We start from the raw sequence: 11,157 nt of genomic DNA on the forward strand, positions 1-11,157 counted from the left end.
AGCCTGGCCACCATCTTGAATGCGGGCAGCGAGCCGCCATCTTGGGCGAGGCTCTCCTTGCTCCACTCACACACAAGGCCCAAGGGAAACAACCCAGGCGGAGGTCGATTGATCCGGTTTCTTTGCCCTCATCCAAAATGGCCACTGGCGCTTCCGATCCTCCTTAAGGCGGGCGGCGCGCCGGCGCTCCTTAGCTTGCTCTAAAGGTGCTTTATGGTTTCGGGCAGCAGCAGGAAGCGGAGCTGTCCGGGTGCTCCATTCAAAGAGCGTCCATGCGGGCGTGCTGCTGCGCGCCGCGGGCAGGTACAGCCGGGGGTGAGCTGAGGGGGGGAGAAGGGGTCCGTCCGCCCCGGGGCGGGCTGAGGGGTAGCCTTGCTAGTGGGGTGGCACAGGAAGATGTGATGGGGGCTGTGGAGAGCCGCGCCGGGAGCCATCACCCCACAGGGAGCCATCGGCTGCACCCCTGATGTGCTGAGGAAAGCACCGGAGGGGCGGGCTGCGGGAGCGGCTGCCCTGTCGGCCCGGCTGGGATGCGGCTCGTACGGATGAGCCTCAGCCGAGGGGCCCGGTTTAGTCGTTGCGAGGGTAAGCCCGAGGTTTGCTCTGGGTTTGGCAGCACGGTGCAGGTACTGTGAGTACTCGGGGGTGCGGAGAGCTGTGAGCGCACGGCTCTCGCTGCGGGGAGGCGGGTGCGGGAAGCGCCGTGCATCGTCCTGGCGTGATGGATGCTTGTAGTGAAGCTGTCGAGGTGCTCGTTTGGTGGCTTCTGCTAAATCATCAATCGGGAGCTCGGAGGAAGTGTGTGAATGTTTGGTTTGGCGTTGAAGATCAGTGCAATGTCACACCAAATAAAGTCAAGTGAAATTAGCAGCCCCCAAATACCTAAAAATACCTAAATACTGTAAAATTGGCCAGTAGAATTTATGCATCCACTTAAAAGGTGCGTTTGTGACTTACTTTAAGTGTAGCTTTTAAGAAGGTGCTTGGAGCAAGCTGCTCTAGTGGAAGGTGTCCCTGTCCATGGGAGGAGTTGGAACTGGATGAGCTTTAAGGCCCCTTCCAACCCAAACCGGTCTGGGATTCTATGATTTTTATCCCCTGAGGCACCTTCTGTGCAAGCAGCAGCCTCTGTGCGAGATGATGCTGTTGACTTTGAGGGTCCAACATTAAGCCAATATTGGCCTTTGCATGATCACACTTTGCTGAATGAATATGGGGGGGAGATGTTATAGCAACACTTGCATTAATGGATTTATTTGGTATGTGAATTATGTTTTAAGTAGGATGTGTTGTTCCTGAAATACTACCAGATTTCTGCAGTGATCTTATTTGATAACTTGTTGATGGATTTTTAGGTTGCAGTCAGGAGAAGGCTTTGTATGGGCAGGAATATTTTCCAGTATATTGAGATCAACTTCAGGAATCATTTGGTAATTACAGCCTGATGCTTGGCATCCCCAGGAGATGGAGTGTGTCTTATGTATAAGTGGGTTTTGTCTCTTCCGGTTTCAGATTCTCTCGGATGTGTTGATACGGCGTTAAAATTAAAGTCATCTGTGCTTTTTATTTAGCTGAAAAGACTGGGCTAAGTTTGATTTATTAAATGGAAGAAAAAGAAAATCCCCTGGAACTTTATATTTAAACTAGGTGGTCAGTACAGAGCTGCAGAGTGTCATGTAGGATCTATGAACAGCAAGGTCACTGAAGGAATAAAATATTCTTACCCTGGACCTCTTTTATAGTCTAGATTAAGACTCGGTAAATCCTGAAAGATGTTGGGAATGGAGTGTTGGAGTCAGCAGTCATTTTGAAGTCTCACTTGTGACTTTTTTTTCTGTCCAGCCAGGTTTCATGAGTCAGTCTGGACTGGTGGGAGCATTTTCTGAAGATGTACATGTTGGTTGAAAGCCGCACGAGTTCCTATCTTCATCTGAAGAGGTCCCCTGGCATCCGCTCTTGGTCTGTCTTTGTTGGTAAGACCATAAGGTTCCTCGGTTCATTTCGGAGCTTGCTGTAAGGGAAGGGGATCATAAATTCCTGAAAGGGCTTCTAAGAAGAGATGCCTGTCTTTCAGGCATCTTTCTTTCAAGAAGAGGCATCATCACACTGAACTTCGCATTAGTGTAGCCACTGAATGAGTCTGTAGTCTTCTCTGCATGGTAGTTTCACTGTGAGAGTGATAGTTTTTCAGTCTGTCATCTGCAGAACCTCAGAGGCTCATGGACAGAATTTTAAGGCAGTTCTGGAAGATCAGGAAAAAAAAGTTTATTATATATCATATTGCAGTGTAAATGTGAAGCTTCTGAAGGGGATGCGTACTTACACGGAGAAACACCTAGGCTTCAGAAATGGAAAAACCTGCAGTACAGCAATGCTGTGGCTAGATCTTGTGTGTGATTGACAGTGAATGCTTAACAGTGCTGTATGTAATAGGAAGTCAGACAGGATGTTGTGAAAGGTGTCTGTTTTTAAAACACTACTGAAAACGCAGAAAGGAAAATGGACTTAATACAACATACATAGGCCACACTGAGAGAACTGGTGAGGAAAAGGTGGCATGTTCTGTTTTCCAGCAGACCAGAGCCCATTGCAGTAATGCTCCAACCTTGTCATTGCTTTCAGTTATGTCATCTTGTCAGACTTGTCACTGAGACAAGATCTTTGCAGTTGCAGCAGCCCTCTGGGGTGCGAGGTACTCTTTCACTGCTTCCTCCTCAGTGGGAGAAACGAGCTGGCAGCTTCTGACACAGCTTGATCACACAAGTTTTCTTTTGGCTCCACAGAGCACATAGAGGGGAAGAGTAAACATTGCAGTGTTGGTCAGCACGCTGAGTTGTACTGCACTCGAGAGGAAGTGTGGTGTAATGGGTAGAGTGAGAGTCCCTCTGATGTTCTGTTCCCAATTCTGTCACCGCCTTTTTAATTCTGACCTCAGCCCCTGTGCTTTTAGTGTCTTGAAGAACAGGAGGTTCAAGCAAAAAAAACCTAACTGACCCTTTCATATAGTGATGGATGTCACAATCACATTTGCCCCTATTTTGAGAAGTGATGAATTTATGAATATTCATAATTTTATTGGGGAATTTTAGGTGGTTTGAATTGCTTGTTTGTCGTAATTCTCTCCCCTCTCATCCTAGGAATAGCCTCCATAGGTTTGGCTGCTGCTTATTATAGTGCAGGTAATGGCCTATAATTTTATTTTAAAGAATTGTTTCCTGTTGGTCTGTTTTTCATGCTGATGTCTCCTCTCTGCAGCTTCTGTCTCGCCTCAGAGGCAGTAGAGGTACCTATTGCATTTTGTGGTGTGAATATTAAAATCCAATACTAACTATTGCCTGTGTATGGCTTACCATGCTTTAATGCTCTATTTCTTACTCGGTCTCCCTTTCCATTTGCAAGAGTATTTTTAATGATGATATTTAGCACCCTGTGGCATTTTGTACTTTCAGTGTGTTTTGTTAATGTGATTAGCTGGTCCTCACAGCTCTCCTGGGAAGACATATAATGATTGTCTGCCACCATAATGAAATAATTACGTTGCCTTTGGTGGAAGTGCTCTGTTTCTCTGGAAACTGTTAAATCATCACTAGCAGAGATTACTCATACAAACACCTTTAGAGAACAGACACTATTGCTTCTCCCTGCACCCCCTGCAAGAGCAGGCTGCACTGAATGCCAGGTATCCTTCTGTTGATGGAATTTGTCCTGCAGGCTGTCCTGTGATTCCTTTGCTGCATCCTGTTGACACCAAAATTTAAAACTTAATAGTGTGTAGGAATATGCTACCAATATAATTAATGTATTATTATTTAAAGAGCAAAGTCCAGTGAAAGCTGCTTGAGACACCAGCTAGATCAGCCTTTTTTAAAGACATTGCAACAAAGGTTTCTGAAACAATACTCAGCACCATTCTACTGTCTTCAGTAAAAGCCTGAGTAAGCAAATCGTTTAGGTTGCTACATGTTTTATGTTTCCAGGATATAAAATGCAGATGTTTGTTTGCCAAGAGTCTTGACTGCTTGCTTTTATGAATAAACGTTTGCCTCCCTTACCCTGGTCATCTGCAGCACAAATAGTTGATAGTTGACAGCAGGTGGAGAGTTTTGTAGATGCCTTTGCTTTTAGAGAAGAGAAAGATGTTTAGTGATGTTACGGCCTTGCCAACAATACGTGTGCTTGGAGTCTTTGAAAAATTATGAAGAGTTTCTGTGTTTTTATCCTGGGAGAGAGCTGTTAAACAGTTTACCTTGCAACCAAAGGCACAAATGTTGCATCAGAGAAACCCTTTTTCCTTTTGCTGCATTTAAAGGGAGCTTGCTGATCTTAAAACTGACTGCTTGAATACCAAAGAAGGAAAACACCCCTAAACTTGTTCATTTTTTTTGCATTGTTCAGACAGCTTGGCCTGGAAGCTCTTTTATATGGCCGGGTGTTTCTTTGTGGCAGCACAGAATCTGGAGCAGTGGGAGGTAAGATGTTGAACTCGGGAAATTTGAGGTAGTGCAGGCTTAGAAGCATTTGGCAGATGCTGATTCCAGCAGCTCTGTGTTCTTGCTCTGTTCAAACAGACAGGTTGTGCTTTTGGTTTTGATGAAACCCTTTGGGGTTGCTGTACTAGAATTAGAATTAGAGCAATAATTCTTTCACTACACAAGCATGAACATGACAAACTAAAAATAAGAGGTTTTTTATAACGGGAGAGTTGCCACAAACAGTTTTGTGGCCTTTTCTTCATCTTATATAGAAGAGACAGAAAAAATAGCACACTTGGCTGCTAAAACATTATTTTGTGCTTACTTTCTTTCCAGCTAATGACAGAATGACCGCTAAATAGGATAGCTCTAACCTTCCAGAATACTCAGCTGTTTTCCACTGGGAAGAGAGTGTTTGTGAAGCTGATTTATCTGGTGGTTGATTTGTTGGGAGCTGGACTGAGAGCAATAACCCATCATGCAGGCTTGTCACCTTGCTGACCTGAGTTGTTAGAATAAGCAACCCACAGATAGGAGGCATCCTTTCTTCATTATCCGTCAAGGATGTTTTAAATCAGGATGTTTTAAACCTGGCCCTTATAGCACCACACTGGAATTTTGGTGAACTTAGTCACTATGCTAGTGAAAGGTATAACTGGAACTTTCATTCACTGGGTGCTTATACTATAGGCCAAACGCATTCGCCAGGAAGCTCGTGGAGAAAGAGCTCCAAGTTAGTGTTCAAATTTGATTCCAGGAAATGTTCTTATTACATAAGGAATGTGTCAGGAGGGGTAATGAAACCAGCTTCAATTTCCTTCTAGAGATAACACAGGAGATATGCTGAAGTCTATCAAAACCAAGAGCAAGGTTGTGGTTTTCAGTCTAACTGAGGAATGTCTCTAAAATAGCTATGCACTTTTCTGTTTCCAAGATTATTTTCCCATATAACTGTTACTGTTTTACTTCGCAGCATAGCTGCTGATGGTGTTTTTAAGAATTATCGTGACTTCTTTATTTTTCATTTTTACAGGAAGCTGTATTTGATAAGAACAAGGGAACTGTCTGCTTAAAAACATTCAATCTTTACAAAAAAATACTGACTTTCTCCAAAGGAGGCCACGAACAAGGTGAGAAAGCAGTATGTGGTAGCAAGTGTGATGAGCAGACAGAAGAAATGCATACATACCTCCTCAACAAGCTTCTCTGGAGTTCTGTACTCAAATTAGTCACATCTGTTTCCAGATCTGCTTTGTCATAAGCAGCAGATGTTCTCATAAGCCTGTTTGGACCCAAATGCTTTTTCAGGTTAGGGTGCTGAATGCATCCTGTTATTTTAATCCAAGGCTTCCACATTGCTTTCCATAATAGTCTTAGCCATTCCTTTGGGATGTTAATGTGCAGGTTTGCTTTTCCCTTGGCTAGCCTGCTTTGCAGGTGGGACTGGTGGAAAGACTTAAAATTTGGATCTAGGAATTGAGATTTCTGTTATCTAATCTGGTTTTGATAGCAGACAGATCTTTAGAGATCATATGCAAGCTGGCATGTTATATCCTGCAGATACAAAATATATAAAATAAGTAGGTTCAGCTTAATGCACTATCTTATTTCTCTTGAGCTTCCTGTTGGAGTTAACATATGTTGAAGTCTAATGTGTGACTTGGTTGAGTCACTGTGAGACAGGAGCTCCATTGCAAACTGAAGTAAAATCCTCTTCAGTGTCAGATTCTTTTGGTCCTACTTGCTAGTCTAAATCAAATCAACTCTCAATATACTTAAAAAACTGGCAAAATTTGCAGTGTCCATAAGCTGAATTGGCTTTTAAACTAAGAGATGGAAGATAAGAGATGGGGAGAAAAGGATGTTTAATGTTTCTGAACTTTTCTTTAGGGTATGTTTTTCTTTAGGGTATGGTTTTAAGTATATCACTTCCTGAGAGTTTATTTGGTAATATGTTTCAAGTACCATCAATGTAGGGATGCTGACATCAGCAGATGCTCTGAACAGTTAAATATTCCAGTATTTGTTCAGTCTCAGTAAACTGAATGCATATTTACCTACTCAGTATAGAAACATGGTTAAACTGCCATCAAAATGGGAAGCATAGGTAATAAACTAATGGTCCCCAGTTCCTGAGAGGCAGTGTATCTTGTTCATTAGGGTCTATACCAGCTGATATGTGCTGTAGCATCTCCTGATGCTGATATGTATGGTAGCAGTGTTTGTTTTGCCTGAATAGATCATCAATTGCTTGCTCTTGCAGGACTGCCCTGGTTGTATGAGATCAGAGCAAAAGCACTCAGGAGCATGTAGTCCCAGTGGTGCAACTTGCTAGCAGCAGTGCTGAGGATTTACTGTCATGCTGATAGACTGTTTTGTTTTCCACATGTGTTTACAGTAGTGGCTGCCCTGAATGAGATCCGAGATGTGAACGTGGAAGAGGAGACGGTGCGGTATTTCGGGAAGGGTTATGTCGTTGTGCTCCGCTTTGGCACTGGTTTCTCACACCCGCTGACTCAGAGCGCAGTGTTGGGCTGTAGAAGGTGTGCTGGGGGTTTAATGAGAATGTGTGAGGTGGGAAGTACCAGTCACATGGGTCAGTAATTGCCAGCTAATGAGACTCATCTTAGCTCAATTTTTGTACCTGCTGATGTGACTTCGTGTTATTCAATTTTAGCTTTTTTAAACCCTTTAATGCTTTCAGTTGCAGACTTTTGGGTACCACTGTCTCCCATCAGGAGACTGATTGTATTTAGATATCCAAGATCCTTCTGGTGCTGCATGTCTGCTGCAGTTACCCTCACTACCTCAGCTGTGCAGTTGCAGAGGGGATTAATTCTATTCAATTCTATTCAGTGTATTTATCAGTTAACATAGGATTTAAGTATTGATAATAGGAATCTTGCAGCAGGAACTGTGGGGAAAAGGATTGATTTGTTCTGATATGGAAGTAATGGTGTGGCTTGATATGCCTTCACTGGTGAGATATGTCTGTCATGCTTTATGTCATGCTTGACTGTCCCTTCAAGCAGTTACTCTCAAGAATTAGCATGCCTGTTCTTGTTTTGTCTACAACACAGTTCCACTAACTTTTACATTGTTTCTTCTATTCCACAGTGATGTGGAAGCCATTGCCAAACTCATTACTAGTTTTCTGGAACTGGACAGAGTAGAGAGCCAACAAGATCTCTCTCAGAGCAGCGAAACAGAGGCTAGTGATGCAGATGAACCACAGGATACCTATTAATAGTCATCATGAGCTGAAGAAAGCAGAGGCTTCTGAACATCTGGAAAATATACTGGTTGTTCTTCAGAAAAAAAATCCCTCAACTTTGACCTGGGCATTTCTCTACATGTACATTTACAACGGGAGGAGTCTGTCTTAGGGTACCTCATTAGTGCTGAACTCCTTTGAGATCCGCACTCCCAGTACTGCTGTTGGAGAGTCCAAAGCAAATTGTGTTTTATGTGCTCCTTTGCCTTAGTTCCTGCTGGCTTTTGAACTCAAAACTTATCTAGGAGTAATTTATTAATGAGTTGTTTTGAAATCATTTGTTACTTTCCCACTGACGAAGTGGAGATACAGATGTAAACTTCGACTTAGTGCAAACATCTGCTTCAGGTACAGTACATTAAATGTAGGAGAGCTGAATTTGTAACTCATCACACTACTGTGAGGCTGATACTGAAATGTTGCAAATGACTGAATGTATTGCTGAATTGGTTTTAGGCAGCTTCATATATGCAGTTAGGTGATGCAGAATAGTGGTACTTTCATAGACTCTGCTACTGACTTTCCATTAGAGTGGAAATTAAAGTCTGAGTGACTGTCTTGTAATTGGAAATGTCAGTTTGACCTTGTTACATTCTCTCTTCTCCTGCACTTTCCAAGGAGCTGCAAATAGTAAACAAAAAATGATCATGATGATGTGTCAACATCTTCAGGATGTTGTAGCTTAATCCTGTTCTCTTCTGGGCATAGTGTAGCCCAAGGCAGAATAACCTTTTTCTAAACTTCAACATTTACTGTTTTAGCTGTGTATTGAGAAAGGAAGAACACATCTGTTACTTGAGAGAGGGAAGAAACTGATGTGAAACATGGTCTAGTTTTGTTTAGTATTTCCCCACTTGAAATGATACTGATTTTTTTTTATATTTTTTTTTATGATAACTAGGATAGATTTGATGTTTGTCTTGCACCCACGGTTTGCTCCAGGTGTGTAGTGTCTTCTCTTCTGACCAACGGTTTCACAAGTAGTTAAAATACAAGTCTTCCAAGATACTTTTTGAAGTTAAAGCTACCTCTGTTAGTCCACATCTTCTGTCTAGAGCTAAAACTTCACCATGCCTATATTAACGTGTCAGTACAAGAAGAAAGGAACCTTCTGCAAAGAGCTGAAGGTTCCTTCAGCATGCTGAAACTGCTGGTACTGAAGTTCACTAGGTTTTATTTAGGAATTGTGGGATCTTAAGACCGGAATTAGAAATATTTACATAGTTACTTCTAGGAGATCTGAATGGGGTACAAGGTAACTGCATGGTATGACTTCGTGTTTGGCCTGAGCAATTGTCTTTGGGCAGCAGTTTCTTCAGATGTTAAAAGAACTGAGTTCTTGTTTCTAAGCACTCTACCTCTATGGAAGAGAAAGCTATGAAGAGTTTTCAGCAGAAGGTTATGCTATGAAGGTTTTCAGCTATAGTTTTATAGTGTTTCAGCTATATCTGAAACCAAGGGCATGCTTATCTGACCAAAGAACAGGTGGTAACAAGATTTCATGTCCAGGTACTTAGAGGTAATATGTCAGCTATGAGATTAAGATGCTCTTACTGCCAGTTTGAATGGGTAATAAAAGTGAAACAGGAATTCTTCATTTAAATCCCTTGTGAAATACACCCTAAGTATGTATACACATCCTTGTCTTAGAGAGGAGAATGAAGTTGGAAATATGGAGCTTTTGAACGGTGTAGAATGAGAATACGGTGTAGAATGAGGATGTTGGATTTTCTAAGGACTTCCAGTAAGAAATAGTGAAGAAACTAGAGTATTTAATGTCATAATGTAAGCAAAAGGGCTCAGCCTGCACATAACCACTGCTTTCAGCAGAGGCATTTAGAAGGAGTACATTGTAGAGATATTCAGTGCACTTAAATTCTGAGCCTGCAGATTTGATCATGGATGAAGGTGACAAAACTACCTGTGTTTGATTGTGGCTATACTGGGTTTCTTCTGTATTTCGAGAGCTAACATTCTGTGGAAGATAGAAACCACCATGGTTTTCCAGTTAAAAATTGGCTTTAGAGAGGCATGTCTATTGATCTGTGCTGCATTGTGTGCCCTGCTGCTGCTGAACTCTTTTGTGCATCTCATGTTAGTAACGTATATACTTATGGACTATGCAAAAACTAAAACAGTGTAAGGAAAATTCTGAATCCCTGGAAAGGGGATGACCTATAGCAAGATAGAACATTGCTTGAAATACATCTGTGTAATAAGTTGCATTTTGAGTTGATGTCCAGTGATCATCTCTGAAGATGTTCTGTAGTGTCCCCCTCACACCTCAGTCCTCTGATGGATGCAGGAGGGGAGTGCCTGCTGGCATGCAGTGTTGAGGAGTATTTTGACTCCTCAGCCTGTCACTTGGCTGAGGTGTCATCCTCTCTTGTGCCATTTCCACTTTGCTGTGGCAGCTCTGTTGCTGTACAAACTAGCAGTTTCAAATGGGAACCTGAGTTCTGTACATGAAGGGAGACTGAGTAGTCTTTGAATGCTGAGGGTTCTGCCTGTGGGCTGTATGTAGGGCACTGCTGGCTGATGAATATAACTAGAACGTAAGAATGTCTTGTCTTGGTAATTGGATGATGCTGTATGTGTATGTATATCACAGGCTGATGTGTTTTCTCTTGATCCAGGTTTTGAGCTTCCTGTCTTCAAAAGCCTTGTTTCTTATAGCTAGAACAGCCAGATTTTCATGTTTTGCAATAACTCTGTGCATGGAAAATTAACTTGCAAATTGCCATTAATGTGGATTTTGTTACAACGATGCCTGTGGACTCCTCAAGTTGAAGGAACTGTTGAGAGCAGCAGATGCTAACCCAGAACAAGTTCTTTTCTTACCTCTATTCACTAGTCCTCTCTGATCTTCTTGCCATTCCACTATTTTGCTGAAGGCTTTTTTGGATGCTTTTCCTCAATTCTCTTGGGCCTAGCAAATAAAAAGGCCCAGTAAACATAGCCTTATGTGTGCCTGATGTAAGGTGGCTTGTACTAAGAGGAATGAAGGGAATGACTAGGATTAGGAAAATTGGAAACTCCTAGAAGAGTATTACAGGGATGTATTAACTTTTTGCCTCTCAGGCTGCCTGGTAACTAGAGCCTGGACAGCTGTAGTTCATATGACTTATAAATGACTTGAAAACCTATGTAACAGCCCTTAGGTTAGATCTAAAGCTCTGCCCCATAAAACTTACACTTTCTCTTCTATCCTTTAATATAACTGTATGGGAAGTGCCACTTGGCAGGTGCTTCACCTTCTGCTTGAAGAGCACATTTGGAGTTTCTTGCATGCATGTGGTCAGATGGATCATGGCCTTAGCTGTCGCACTGAGCAACAGCTAGACTGCATGTTTTACAGAGGGAAAAGCTGTATTTAAGCTAGAATCTAATATGCTGGTATTTCACAAATTG

At 42.3% G+C, this 11,157-nt stretch overlaps 1 protein-coding gene across 4 annotated transcripts; it reads left to right on the forward strand.

Annotated features, from left to right (window-relative positions):
* Window positions 1–226: 226 nt before the first annotated feature.
* Window positions 227–7,808, forward strand: LOC133225051 (cytochrome b-245 chaperone 1). Of its 4 annotated transcripts, none has more exons than XM_061377064.1 (7): window positions 227–303; window positions 1,843–1,973; window positions 3,138–3,179; window positions 4,396–4,469; window positions 5,506–5,602; window positions 6,871–7,015; window positions 7,590–7,808. In XM_061377064.1, exons 2-7 carry the CDS (start codon window positions 1,889–1,891, stop codon window positions 7,717–7,719), a joined length of 573 nt encoding a protein of 190 aa, XP_061233048.1. In that variant the 5' UTR covers window positions 227–303; window positions 1,843–1,888; the 3' UTR covers window positions 7,720–7,808. The 4 variants fall into 4 exon arrangements, with proteins under 4 accessions (XP_061233048.1, XP_061233050.1, XP_061233049.1 ...); XM_061377066.1 differs by having other exon boundaries at window positions 1,847–1,973; XM_061377065.1 differs by lacking the exon at window positions 227–303 and adding an exon at window positions 446–468.
* Window positions 7,809–11,157: the final 3,349 nt, after the last annotated feature.

This window comes from Neopsephotus bourkii, unplaced genomic scaffold (genome assembly GCF_033783945.1).
Source record: "Neopsephotus bourkii isolate Nb327-2 ecotype Australia unplaced genomic scaffold, CSIRO-AGI_Nbou_v1 NB_1749, whole genome shotgun sequence".
Taxonomy (NCBI): domain Eukaryota; kingdom Metazoa; phylum Chordata; class Aves; order Psittaciformes; family Psittacidae; genus Neopsephotus; species Neopsephotus bourkii.

Coding starts and splice junctions, on each gene's coding strand:
- LOC133225051 (XM_061377064.1), top strand. CDS start 1,889: ATGTACATGTTGGTTGAAAGCCGCACGAGTTCCTATCTTCATCTGAAG. Junction 4,470..5,505: donor AGAATCTGGAGCAGTGGGAG/GTAAGATGTTGA, acceptor TCATTTTTACAG/GAAGCTGTATTTGATAAGAA. Junction 7,016..7,589: donor GCAGTGTTGGGCTGTAGAAG/GTGTGCTGGGGG, acceptor TCTATTCCACAG/TGATGTGGAAGCCATTGCCA.